This window comes from Pleurodeles waltl, chromosome 5 (genome assembly GCF_031143425.1).
Source record: "Pleurodeles waltl isolate 20211129_DDA chromosome 5, aPleWal1.hap1.20221129, whole genome shotgun sequence".
NCBI lineage: Eukaryota > Metazoa > Chordata > Amphibia > Caudata > Salamandridae > Pleurodeles > Pleurodeles waltl.
In genome coordinates, this window is record NC_090444.1 from 788,107,494 (window position 1) to 788,121,718 (window position 14,225).

Genomic DNA, 14,225 nt, shown 5'->3' on the forward strand with positions numbered 1-14,225 from the left:
AATGTTTGTGTCCTACTCCATATAATTGATTTACAGGGCAGATGGGACAAGAGGATTTCTTTATAGTATATGTAGATTTCTGTAGCATTTTGCCCCTTAGACAAGTGGATTATTTAAAAAAATTCCACACCCCTGCCAGTGGTTACCCCCTTTTTTCACTACCAAGATGTACTACTGCAGAGGGCCAGGACTGCAGGTCAATATAAGGTGAACAACAGCACAGTTGATTTCCCCAAATGCACAGCAGCGGTGGAGCTGAAGAAGGCATCATACATCGAATTCAAGAAAGCTGGACTACGTTATATGCTGCTGTTTCGGGTGAATTTAAAAGTAATTGTTGTCGGCCAATCTTTATTTTTTGATCAGCCAACAGACTGCTGGAATTGGTCTGAACAACTTAAAAGGGGAAACAATGGAAAATCAGAAAGGAGACAGCGACGCCGAAGGAGATGAAGAAAGAGGAGCTTGCCGCAAAGAGGTATCAAGCGCCTGACCACGTCGCAAACCAAAAAGGACAGCGTGGCAGGGGCGGAGATTGCAACTATATTCAGAACAACCCAGAGCATTGCGTCCAGGGACAATCAGGACTTGGACCATCCCAACTCCTTTACGAAGTCCGAACTGCTCCCTGCTGAACATCCAGTTACCTCATTTGAAATTTAGGTTGGCAGATTACTTATAAAATAAGATCAGAACGTGGCAGTGGCTGAGGTGAGAGGGCCGCTGCTGTGGAGGGTGGAGAGAGGGTTTCTTTGTCCTGGTACAGGGTAAATTAGATGGCAATGAGTTACTGATTGGAAGTATACATTCTCCCAATCAGGATCAACTGACATTTCTTGCTACATTGTCTCTAGTACCTGATTCTTAATCCAGAGTGCCCAATGGACCTAGGGGGAGATTTTAGCTATACCCTTCATGTGGTGGTGTGGGGGGTTAGGGGGTGTCGATCCACCTCCCACCAATGCTTCATATTCCGTTTATCAAGGTGGCTCAGAGCTTGAAGAAATGAGTGGAGATGTATGAAGAATAAAAAATGGGGAGTACAGAAAGATCTCCATTTATTCCCCAATGCTTGCTAGACATGAGCGGGTGGGCAGAATGCTGTGTTTGGGGAGACTGTACTGAGTGGCTACTCATACTAAGTACCTTAGTTGAACTATTTCTCACCAAAACCCCACATTGAGGTTGCAATTTGGGAGGCAGCTAACATATATCCCCATATAAAAACAAGAAGGAGGGATTTTAGAGGATTAAGTATTACGGGTATCCCTTTGGGAAGTCATCAGAGATTATTTTACACATAATTGGAGCACAGTGTCTAAGGTGCTTGTAGAAAGGGAACCAATCAAAATAGCAGTGAGAGGTCATTGCATTTCCCAAACGGAGGTAATAAAGAAGACACTAGAATGTGAATTACATGCATTTGCCAAAACAATACATGAATTGAAACAAGATGCAGTAAGGAATCTCAACAGGCAGATACACTCAGGCGAGGAAAGGGAGAAAGACCAAATGATAACAGAAAGGTGAAGATGTCGTAACTACATGGAGTACATGCCACAATCGCACGAGGTGGGAGAACAGGCCAGAAGACTACTGGAATGGCTGATACAACCCAAATCAAAAGGGCCCTGATTGCAGTGTGTACTCTCCACAAGAAATAATGTTTTCCTGCAATGCTACAGTACATTCTATGACGGGAAAGAAGAAATCACTGGGGATGTTATTGAGGCCTATCTGAATAGAGTATTTCTCAAACTAGTAGCAGCCGAAACTAGGGAAATGCTGAGTGCACCTATTACTGAAACTGAGATTAGGAATGCTATAGGCATTGGCGATGGAGCAGGGCAGACTATCTGCAACAGCTAGAGAAGTGAAGCCCCGATAGTTAGCCCTGATCCTTTTCTAAGCCTCGTCAGGATGCCAGTGAAGAGGCTTTATATAAGACACTATGCTTAATACAAATTACAAAATCATTAACATAGTTTTGGCCAATAGCCTTTATCCCTATTTAACATTATCGGTACACAGGCTCCAGATTGGTTTTATACCCACGTGTAACACCTCACTTAACACAAGATGGTTATTGAGGATCTTTAAGCAAATTCTGGAAGACGCACGAGAAATTACAATAGTGATTACCACTGCCTACACTGAGGACACCTCATGGCAGTTCAACCTAGAATAGGTGTGGGGTGAATTAAATAGATGTAACTGTTGTACTCAGAACCGGCAGCAAGTACTTCACCTACAGCATTAGCAACACGGCTGTGGATGTAACTTTACTCGGTTTCTGTTTAAAAACTATCACATTAAAAAAAAGTAATCTACTGTACTAAGGTAAACGCCGAGGCAGTTCATATTACTTAAACAGGAAACAGAACAACAAAAATCCTACAAATACTACCACCGTGCGCTGCGTCACACAAGACTTCTAGCCTCCTTTCCCTAAAAGTTGATAGATGTTCGTTCCCTTGAAGCTTGTTCGGGTGTAGAAAAAGATACCACTGGCTCTTGTCCATGCTGCCGCTTTACCTTAAGCTGTCCGACCAGCTTCATGAACTGCAGCAAGTGCTTCATGTCTCGAAGAAGTCTGCAGACTGTGCGAGGCACGTTCGGGAGCAGACAACAGTGGCGACTGGAACAGACGGAAGAAGTTCGCCAGGCAGCAGCCAGCAACACTACGGTCATATGACTACGAAACACGTGAAACACGTAAAACACGTCTCGATTTCGCGCAAGCGCAGTACCACTACTCTGTATCTCCGCCAAACACCAGGGACGATATTTAACATACATGTTAAGTGAGCTTTGGGAAAAACACTCTCATTTTTTTTTACGGAACAAATACCAATTTTGCTGCAATTTAATACAATTGTTTCTTCCACTGCCTTGAAACTAAAAGTGTACTCAATACCGACATTTCCTTCTATTAATTAGAATAATTCCAACGAGAATGAAGGATCCGATTCCAGAAACCACGGTGTACAGAATAACACTATATTAAAACTCAGACTATCCCGCTCGTTCATGGAAACATATTTAATACGGAGATCACATGACCTGAAACGTGGGTGTGCGCAAGCGTGGGGGACAGACCTTTTGGAGAGGGAGGGGGTGTGGGGGGGGGGGTGGTATCTTGACGTATTTTAACCCCTTCGCTGCCAGGCCTTTTCCCCCTCCTGTGCCAGGCCTTTTTTTTGCCTATTTGGGGCAGTTCGCGCTTAGGCCCTCATAAATTTTTGTCCACATAAGCTAACCAAGCCAAATTTACGTCCTTTTTTTCCAACATCCTAGGGATTCTAGAGGTACCCAGACTTTGTGGGTTCCCCTGAAGGAGGCCAAGAAATTAGCCAAAATACAGTGAAAATTTCGTTTTTTTCAAAACAATTGGAAAAAGTGGCTGCAGAAGAAGGCTTGTGGTTTTTCCCCTGAAAATGGCATCAACAAAGGGTTTGCGGTGCTAAACTCAGCAGCTTCCCAGCTTTCAGGAACAGGCAGACTTGAATCAGAAAACCCAATTTTTCAACACAATTTTGGCATTTTACTGGGACATACCCCATTTTTGCAATTTTTTGTGCTTTCAGCCTCCTTCCAGTCAGTGACACAAATGGGCATGAAACCAATTCTGGATCCCAGAAACCTAAACATTTCTGGAAAGTAGACAAAATTCTGAATTCAGCAAGGGGTCAGTTGTGTAGATCTTACAAGGGTTTCCTACAGAAAATAACAACTGAAAAAGAAAAATATTGAAATTGAGGTGAAAAAAACATCAATTTTTCTCTACGTTTTACTCTGTAACTTTTCCCTGCAATGTCAGATTATCGAAAGCAATATAACGTTACGTCTGCTGGACTCCTCTGGTTGCGGGTATATATAGGGCTTGTAGGTTCATCAAGAACCCGAGGAACCCAGAGCCAATAAATGAGCTGCACCCTGCAGTGCGTTTTCATTCTATACCGGGTATACAGCAATTCATTTGCTTAAATATAAAGAGTAAAAAATAGCTATCAAGAAAACCTTTGTTTTTCCAAAAAGGGCATAAGATGAGGTGTTGAGGAGCAGTGGTTATTTGCACATCTCTGAATTCCGGGGTGACCATACTAGCATGTGAATTACAGGGCATTTCTCAAATTCTCAAATAGATGTCTTTTTTACACACTCTCCTATATTTGGAAGGAAAAAATGTAGAGAAAGACAAGGGGCAATAACACTTGTTTCGCTAATCTATGTTCCCCCAAGTCTCCCGATAAAAATGATACCTCACTTGTGTGGGTAGGCCTAGCGCCCGCGACAGGAAAAGCCCCAAAGCGCAACGTGGACACATCCAATTTTTCTGAAAGAAAACAGAGGTGTTTTTTGCAAAGTGCCTACCTGTAGATTTTGGCCTCTAGCTCAGCCGGCACCTAGGCAAACCTACCAAACCTGTGCATTTCTGAAAACTAGAGACCTAGGGGAATCCAAGATGGGGTGACTTGTGGGGCTCGGACCAGGTTCTGTTACCCAGAATCCTTTGCAAACCTCAAAATTTGGCTATAAAAACACATGTTCCTCACATTTCTGTGGCAGAAAGTTCTGGAATCTGAGAGGAGCCACAAATTTCCTTCTACCCAGCGTTCCCCCAAGTCTCCTGATAAAAGTGATACCTCACTTGTGTGGGTAGGCCTAGCGCCCGCGACAGGAAACGCCCCAAAGCGCAACGTGGACACATCCAAATTTTTTATAGAAAACAGAGGTGTTTTTTGCAAATTGCCTATCTGTAGATTTTGGCCTCTAACTCAGCCAGCACCTAGGGAAACCTACCAAACCTGTACATTTCTGAAAACTAGAGACCTAGGGGAATCCAAGATGGGGTGACTTGTGGGGCTTGGACCAGGTTCTGTTACCCAGAATCCTTTGCAAACCTCAAAATTTGGCTAAAAAAACACATGTTCCTCACATTTCTGTGGCAGAAAGTTCTGGAATCTGAGAGGAGCCACAAATTTCCTTCCACCCAGCGTGCCCCCAAGTCTCCAGATAAAAATGATACCTCACTTGTGTGGGTAGGCCAAGCGCCCGCGACAGGAAACGCCCCAAAGCGCAACGTGGACACATCCAATTTTTTGAAAGAAAATAGAGGTGTTTTTTGCGAAGTGCCTACCTGTAGATTTTGGCCTCTAGCTCAGCCGGCACCTAGGCAAACCTACCAAACCTGTGCATTTCTGAAAACTAGAGACCTAGGGGAATCCAAGATGGGGTGACTTGTGGGGCTCGGACCAGGTTCTGTTACCCAGAATCCTTTGCAAACCTCAAAATTTGGCAAAAAAAACACATGTTCCTCACATTTCTGTGGCAGAAAGTTCTGGAATCTGAGAGGAGCCACAAATTTCCTTCCACCCAGCGTTCCCCCAAGTCTCCCGATAAAAATGATACCTCTGTTGTGTGGGTAGGCCTAGCGCCCGCGACAGGAAACGCCCCAAAGCGCAACGTGGACACATCAAATTTTTTGAAAGAAAACAGTGGTGTTTTTTGCGAAGTGCCTACCTGTAGATTTTGGCCTCTAGCTCAGCCGGCACCTAGGCAAACCTACCAAACCTGTGCATTTCTGAAAACTAGAGACCTAGGGGAATCCAAGATGGGGTGACCTGTGGGGCTCGGACCAGGTTCTGTTACCCAGAATCCTTTGCAAACCTCAAAATTTGGCTAAAAAAACACATGTTCCTCACATTTCTGTGGCAGAAAGTTCTGGAATCTGAGAGGAGCCACAAATTTCCTTCCACCCAGCGCTCCCCCAAGTCTCCCGATAAAAATTATACCTCACTTGTGTGGGTAGGCCTAGTGCCCGCGACAGGAAACGCCCCAAAGCGCAACATGGACACATCCAATTTTTTGAAAGAAAACAGAGGTGTTTTTTGCGAAGTGCCTACCTGTAGGTTTTGACCTCTAGCTCAGCCGGCACCTAGGCAAACCTACCAAACCTGTGCATTTCTGAAAACTAGAGATGTAGGGGAATCCAAGATGGGGTGACTTGTGGGGCTCGGACCAGGTTCTGTTACCCAGAATCCTTTGCAAACCTCAAAATTTGGCTAAAAAAACACATGTTCCTCACATTTCTGTGGCAGAAAGTTCTGGAATCTGAGAGGAGCCACAAATTTCCTTCCACCCAGCGCTCCCCCAAGTCTCCCGATAAAAATTATACCTCACTTGTGTGGGTAGGCCTAGCGCCCGCGACAGGAAACGCCCCAAAGCGCAACGTGGACACATCCAATTTTTTGAAAGAAAACAGAGGTGTTTTTTGCGAAGTGCCTACCTGTAGATTTTGGCCTCTAGCTCAGCCGGCACCTAGGCAAACCTACCAAACCTGCGCATTTCTGAAAACTAGAGACCTAGGGGAATCCAAGATGGGGTGACTTGTGGGGCTCGGACCAGGTTCTGTTACCCAGAATCCTTTGCAAACCTCAGCCAGCGTTCCCCCAAGTCTCCCGATAAAAATGATACCTCACTTGTGTGGGTAGGACTAGCGCCCACGAAAGGAAATGGCCCAAAACACAACGTGGAAACATCACATTGTTTCATAGAAAACAGTGCCTACCTGTGGATTTTGGCCTGTAGCTCAGCCGGCACCTGTGGAAACCTAGCAAACCAGCACATTTTTGAAAACTAGAAACCCAGGGGAATCCAAGATGGGGTGACTTGCGGGGCTCTGACCAGGTTATGTTACCCAGAATCCTTTGCAAACATCAAAATTTGGCCAAAAAAACACTTTTTCCTCTCATTTCGGTGACAGAAAGTTCTGGAATCTGAGAGGAGCCACAAATTTCCTTCCACCCAGTGTTCCCCTAAGTCTCTCGATAAAAATGGTACCTCACTTCTGTGGGTAGGCTTAGCGCCCATGAAAGGAAATGGCCCAAAACACAACGTGGACACAACATATTTTTTCACAGAAAACAGAGGTGTTTTTTGCAAAGTGCCTACCTGTGGAGTTTGGCCTCTAGCTCAGTCGGCCCCGGGGGGGGCAAAAATGCCCTAAAATAAATTTGACCCCCCCCACCCCCCCCCAACCCCCCCTGCCCGGGAGCGACCCTTGCCTATGGGGTCGCTCCCCCTGCGTGACATTGGCACCAAAAAACAAATCCCCGGTGCCTAGTGGTTTCTGCCCCCTTGGGGGCAGATTGACCTAAAATCGACCAATCTGCCCCCAAGGGGGGCAGAAATGGTCTAAATACAATTTCCCCCCCAGGGGAGCGACCCTTGCCTGATGAGTCACTCCCCATCTCTAAAAAAACAAACAAACAAAAAAAACAAAAAATTTGCCCTGGCGCCTAGAGGTTTTCAGCCTAATAATAGGCCGATCTGCACCCAGGGGGGGCAGAAATGGCCTAAAATAAATTCCCCCCCCAACCCTCACCCCCCTCCGGGAGCGACACTTGCCTACGGGGTCGCCCCCCCTGCGTGACATTGGCGCCAAAAAACAAATCCCCGGTGCCTAGTGGTTCTTGCCCCCTTGGGGGCAGATTGACCTAAAATCAACCAATCTGCCCCCAAGGGGGGCAGAAATGGTCTAAATACAATTTTCCCCCCAGGGGAGCGACCCTTGCCTGATGGGTCGCTCCCCATCTCTAAAAAAACAAACAAACAAAAAAATAAACACAAAAAAAAAATTTGCCCTGGCGCCTAGAGGTTTCTGCCCCCCCTGGGGGCAGAAATGGCCTAAATTAAATTTGCACCCCCAACCATCCTCCCCCCCCGGGAGCGACCCTTGCCTACGGGGTCGCTCCCCCTGCGTGACATTGGCGCCAAAAAACAAATCCCAGGTGCCTAGTGGTTTCTGCCCCCTTGGGGGCAGATTGACCTAGGGCAGAAATGGCCTAAATACAATTTGCCCCCCAGGGGAGCGACCCTTGCCTGATGGGTCGCTCCCCATCTCTAAAAAAACAAACAAACAAAAAAAAACACAAAAAAAAAAATTCCCCTGGCGCCTAGAGGTTCGGCCTAATAATAGGCCGATCTGCCCCCAGGGGGGGCAGAAATGGCCTAAAATAAATGTGTCCCCCCAGGGAGCGACCCTTGCCTAAGGGGTCGCTCCCCTTGCGTGTAATTCACGCAAAGAAAAAACTCCCTGGTGTCTAGTGGTTTCTGCCCCCCTTGGGGGCAGATTGGCCTCATCAAAATAGGCCAATCTGCCCCCAAGGGGGGCAGAAATGGCCTAAATATAATTTTCCCCTAAGGGGAGCGACCCTTGCCTAAGGGGTCGCTCCCCACCTAAAAAAAAAAAAAAAAAAGTAAAAAACAAAAAACAAAAAAAAAAAATGATCCCTGGTGCCTAGAGGTTTCTGCCCCCAGGGGGGTCAGAAAAGGCCTTCCCGAAAAAATGCCCCCCTGGGAGCGACCCTTGCCCAAGGGGTCGCTCCCTTATGACAATTTCAGAAAAAAAAAAAATCCCTGGTGTCTAGTGGGGTTTCAAAAGCCGGATTGCAAGCAATCCGGCTTTTGAAACCCTGGGAGGGACTTCAAAGGGAAGGAAATACATTTCCTTCCCTTTGAAGCCCCTCCGGGCCTCCCCCAGTGATTGAAAGAGAAATGCTTTGCATTTCTCTTTCAATCGCGCTGGAAGCTGAGCTTCCAGCGCGATGGGGGAGGCCCCTGTGACAAATCAGCGTGCGCTCGCGCGCTGAGATCACAGGGAGGGTGGGGGGGGGGGGGTCGGGGGTGGAAGGGGAAGGTCTTCCCCTTTCATGCCCGCCTTGGGGGGGAGGGGGGTGCATGGGGGGCGCGATAGCACTCCCCCAAGTTCCCCTGTGCCTTGGACGAGGTGACCTCGTCCAAGGCACAGGGGAACTGTAGCCTTGGACGAGGTCACCTCGTCCAAGGCACAGAAGCAGTTAAGTGACACCACAAGCCTCACATGGTGATGTATGTTAACGCCTTAGCTGCTGAGCCTTCCCACCCCCTCTTACCACCCAGTGCTGAGCCCTTTTTTGGCCTATTTGGGATAGTTAGCGCTTAGTCCCTCATACATTTATGTCCACATAAGCTATCCATGCCAAATTTGCGTCCTTTTTTCCAACATCCTAGGGCAGATGGGGGAGGCCCCGGTGACAAATCAGCACGCGCTCGCGCGCTGAGGTCACAGGGAGGGTGGGGGGGGGGGGTCGGGGGTGGAAGGGGAAGGTCTTCCCCTTTCATGCCCGCCTTGGGGGGGAGGAGGGTGCATGGGGGGCGTGATAGCGCTCCCCCAAGTTCCCCTGTGCCTTGGACGAGGTGACCTCGTCCAAGGCACAGGGGAACTGTAGCCTTGGACGAGGTCACCTCGTCCAAGGCACAGAAGCAGTTAAGTGACACCACAAGCCTCACATGGTGATGTATGTTAACGCCTTAGCTGCTGAGCCTTCCCACCCCCTCTTACCACCCAGTGCTGAGCCCTTTTTTGGCCTATTTGGGATAGTTAGCGCTTAGTCCCTCATACATTTATGTCCACATAAGCTATCCATGCCAAATTTGCGTCCTTTTTTCCAACATCCTAGGGCAGTGGTTCCCAACCTTTTGGCTTCTGTGGACCCCCGCTTTATCATTAATGGAACCCAGGGACCCCCACCGAATCATCATTGGAATCCGGGGACCCCCCACTGAATCATTACTGGAAGCATTGGACCTAATTTGTCAATATTTATTAATATTTTTTAATTTTCTAAGCAGTCGCGGACCCCCTGAGAAGGCTTCACAGACCCCCAGGGGTCCTTGGACCACAGGTTGGGAACCACTGTCCTAGGGATTCTAAAGGTACCCAGAGTTTGCCCTGGAGGAGACCAAGAAATTAGCCAAAATATAGATAAAAGTTAGTTTTTTTACCAGAAAAATGGGAAAAAGGGCTGCAGAAGAAATCAAGTGTTTTTCCCCCTGAAAATGACATCAACAAAGGTTTTGCGGTGCTAAAATCACCATCTTCCCAGCTTTCATGAACAAGCAGAGTTGAATCAGATAACCACATTTTTTAAACCCAATTTTGACCTTTTACTGGGACATGCCCCATTTTCACAATTTTTTGTGCTTTCATCCTCCATCCAGTTAGTGACAGAAAGGGGTGTGAAACCAATTCTGGATCCCGGACAGCTGAACATTTCTGAAAAGTAGACAAAATTCTGAATTCAGCAAGGAGTCATTTGTGTAGATCCTACAAGGTTTTACTACAGAAAAAAACAGCTGAAATAAAAAAATATTGAAATTAAGGTAAAAAAACATCAATTTCTCTCCACGTTTTACTTTTTAACTTTTTCCTGCGATGTCAAAAGCAATATACCGTTACGTCTGCTGGGCTCTTCTGGTTGCAGGGATATATAGGGCTTATAGGTTAATTAAGAACCCTAGGTACCCAAAGCCAATAAATAAGCTGCACCTTGCAATGGGTTTTCATTGTATACTGGTTATACAGCAATTTATTTGGTAAAATATACAGTCAAAAATAGGTATCAAGGAAACCTTTGTATTTCCAAAATGGGCATGAGATAAGGTGTTGCGAAGCAGTGGTTGTTTGCCCTTCTCTGAATTCCGGGGTCCCCATGCTAGCATGTGAATTACAGGGCATTTCTCAAACAGAAGTCTTTTTTACACACTCTCTTACGTTTGGAGGGAACAAATGTAGAGAAAGACAAGGGGCAATAACACTTGTTCTTCTATTCTGTGTTTCCCCAAGTCTCCCGATAAAATGATGCCTCACTTGTGTGGGTAGGTCTAATGCCTGCGACAGGAAACTCAACATGGAGACATCACATTTTTACATTGAAATCTGATGTGTTCTTTGGAAATTGCCTAGCTGTGAATTTTGGCCTCTAGCTCAGCAGGCACTGAGGGAAACCTACCAAACCTGTGCATTTTTTGAAAACTAGACACCTAGGGGAATCCAGGATAGGGTGACTTGTGGGGCTCCCACCAGGTTCTGTTACCCAGAATCCTTTGCAAACCTCAAAATGTGGCAAAAAACACTTTTCCCTCAGATTTCGGTGCTGCAAAGTTCTGGGATCTGAGAGGAGCCACAAATTTCCTTCTACCCATCATTCCCCCAAGTCTCCCGATAAAAATGGTACCTCACTTGTGTGGGTAGGCCTAGTGCCCATGTCAGGAATGGATCACACAACCGTCAATGTTAGTCCTTACATGAGGGCAACTGTTGACCCTGGGGTGATCCATTCCTGACGCAGGCACTAGGTACAGGCACTCAAGTGGGGTAGCGTTTTTATCAGGACAGGTGGGGAAACACTGGGTGGTAGGAATTTTGTGGATCCCAGCATATTCCTGTAATTTGTCTGACAGAAATGCAAGAAAAAATTGAGTTTTTATTCAACATTTCACATTTTCAGGGTATTCTGGGTAAGAAAACTTTGGGGAATCCACACAAGTCATACCTCAGTGGACTCTACCAGGTGTCTACTTTCCAGAAATGTCTGGGTTTGGTAGGTTTCCCATTATGGCCGCCATGCCCGGGACCAAAAACGCAGGTGCCTGCCTTACAAAACCAGGTTGTTTTGTGATAGATAATTTTGATGTCTCTACAATACGATTTGGGCGGGGGAATTTCGGGCTGAACTAAATTGAGGAGCTCCCAAGAGAGCAATCTCTCTGACCTCCTCCTCAGATTCCCTCTCTACCACATAGCAAAAGTGCCCTTCGTCTCTCCATAGCCCCCTCGAACATACATTTAATTTGTATTATAGCACAGGTAATGGCTTGCTTTACTAATCCACTCAGCTATTTACATAAAATACAAATTTGACATTTGCAGTAGGCATATAAACCTTCTGCGCTACTTTATTGCATCAAAACTGCCACTAGACAAAAGTCAAATCCTTTTGTAGCAGAAACACAATCACAAGAGTTACTTGACTTTTTTATTGCTGCCTAACAGCTACAGTTGAAACACTTCAGTTGAAGTATGTGCATTCTATATTTGTAAAGAGATCACTTTTATATGTGGGTGTGGTTTTCCTGGGGACCGATCCTAGCCCCCAGGGAAACCACACATGCATTGACAAAAGTGATCTCACTCTCTCTCTCTCTCTCCATATACAGTATATATATATATATATATATATATATGTATATCAATACAGATTTATCTATCTAAATAGATACGTATATCTCTATAGAGATATATATATATATATATATATATATATATATATATATATATATATATATTTATAAATATATCTCTATATAGATCTATACATATCTATATAGATCTATATGTTTTTTAATAGCTGTATGGTTTCCCTGGGGGCCATAGTGGCCCCCAGGGAAAAATACACCTATTAAAAAAATAATTGCCCCCACAGGGGTCGCCTGCTCATGGGCGACCCCCTGTCAATTTCATTAAAAAAAAAAAAAATCCCTCTATATATATTTTTAAACCCCTGGGGGGGGGGGGAGGCACAATGGCATGTAATTATGACTGACATTTCAACGACTATGAGCGACATTTTTCTCACAAGCAAAATCAAGCAATGAAGATAAGCCAAACATATACATAGCAGAAATTAGACCTGCCCATACATCACCACACAGCATCTTGGCCGGGTGTGGCCCAGGCATTAAGGTGGTCATTCTAAGTCTGGCGGGTGGCGGAGGCCGCCCGCCAGACTTCCCCCTCCGAAATACCGCTCCGCGGTCGAAAGACCGCAGAGGGTATTCTAAGTTTTTCCCTGGGCTGGCGGGCGGTCGCCAAAAGACCGCCCGCCAGCCCAGGGAAAAACTCCCTTCCCACAAGGATGCCGGCTCGTAATCGAGCCGGCGGAGTGGGAAGGTGCGACGAGCGTATTTCACTGTCTGCCAAGCAGACAGTGAAATACTTGTAGGGGCCCTCTTACGGGGGCCCCTGCAGTGCCCATGCCAGTGGCATGGGCACTGCAGGGGCCCCCAGGGGCCCCGCGACCCCCCCTACCGCCATCCGGTTCCCGGCGGGCGGACCGCCGGGAACTGGATGGCGGTAGGGGGGGTCGGAATCCCCTCGGCGGGCAGCTAGCTGCGCCGCCTTGGAGGATTCAATAGGGCAGCGGTACACTGGCGGGAGACCGCCAGTGTTGCCGGTCTGACCGCGGCTTTACCGCCGCGGTCAGAATGCCCTGCGGGGCACCGCCGGCCTGTCGGCGGTGCTCCCGCCGACCCTGGCCCCGGCGGTCAGAATCACCCCCTAAATGTAGGAGGGGCCAACCATTTGTGGTCAGTCCCAGGACTGTTAGTCCTCTTTGTGAGCATGGACAGATTGGGCCTACCTGGTGATGCTGGTGCACAAGGCCTATTATATAGGGGCCCTGCACTTAGCCCAGCACACTGGTGGCATGGTCAGACTAGCCCATGTAGGCCCACAGTGCCGGGTGGCACCCGCAATGAGAGCAAAAACAGCAGAATATCCACAGGGGTGCAGAGAGTCCTTACGTGATCCTTCGCGCCTCAGATAATGTAGCGAGGAGGGCATGGCAGTCGCACGATGGAGGAGAGCATGGCGCAGAGTGGAACAGGAAAAAGAATGGACACAAAATGAAAAGTGGCCCAAGAATGAAATAATGATGAGGCAGGAAAGACAACATGACAAAGGGAGAAGTGACTAGTGCAGTAAGGTGATCGCTCAATGCCTCAAGTGGAAAAGGAGCAGAGCGGAGTGAGGTGTTGAGGCATTGCCCTGTCCCACACTGTGGGGCAGCAGTTAACAAGGGGGCCATTTGCAAAGTGATGTCATGAGCCCTGCCAACAGGGACTGAAGCGCATACTTTGGGAACCGCAGAAAGGTGCAGGGGACACATACAGCGTGAACCTGGAGGAGACAAGGAGGATGGCTCCACCCTGCACAGCCACTGATGGCACACGGGAATGTTTACAAACTCTGGCCAGTGAGTAGAGGCTGGTGGGAAAGATGGTGGATGACGTCAGTGCTGTAGGGGGCCAAGGGGCATGTCCTGGCAGACACGTGGGTGCCGCTAGAGGCACCACAAGTACGCACTAACATGTGAGGGCATTGCCACCTTTCAGTGAGGTGTCATCCTGGGCTACCGATACTTCCAGGTGGGAAACCTGGATGGGCCAACTAGAAAACTACTTTAGAGCCACCAGAGATGGGACAATGAGGGAAAGAGGTCTCTGTGCCTGCATTTAATTGGAGATTAAATTTATAAACTGTTCAAGCACCTTCCAAACACTCAGGGTGTTGGGGACTATGATGTGGTGATCAATGCCCTCAACACGCATTTTGATCCCCA

The 14,225-nt window shown here is 47.2% G+C and overlaps 1 protein-coding gene across 3 annotated transcripts in view; it reads right to left on the bottom strand.

Annotated features, from left to right (window-relative positions):
* HDDC2 (HD domain containing 2) overlaps positions 1 to 2,701 on the bottom strand; it is a 152,463-nt gene extending 149,762 nt beyond the window's left edge. Inside the window, exon 1 of one of the 3 annotated variants that reach the window (XR_011203733.1) lies at positions 2,536 to 2,701. Coding sequence is in view for 1 of the 3 variants with exons in the window: in XM_069234807.1 (XP_069090908.1) it covers positions 2,536 to 2,691 (156 nt within the window). In the remaining 2 variants the exon portion in view is untranslated. The remainder of the gene's footprint in view (positions 1 to 2,535) is intronic. The other 2 variants (XR_011203734.1, XM_069234807.1) reach the window with 2 other exon arrangements.
* Positions 2,702 to 14,225: the final 11,524 nt, after the last annotated feature.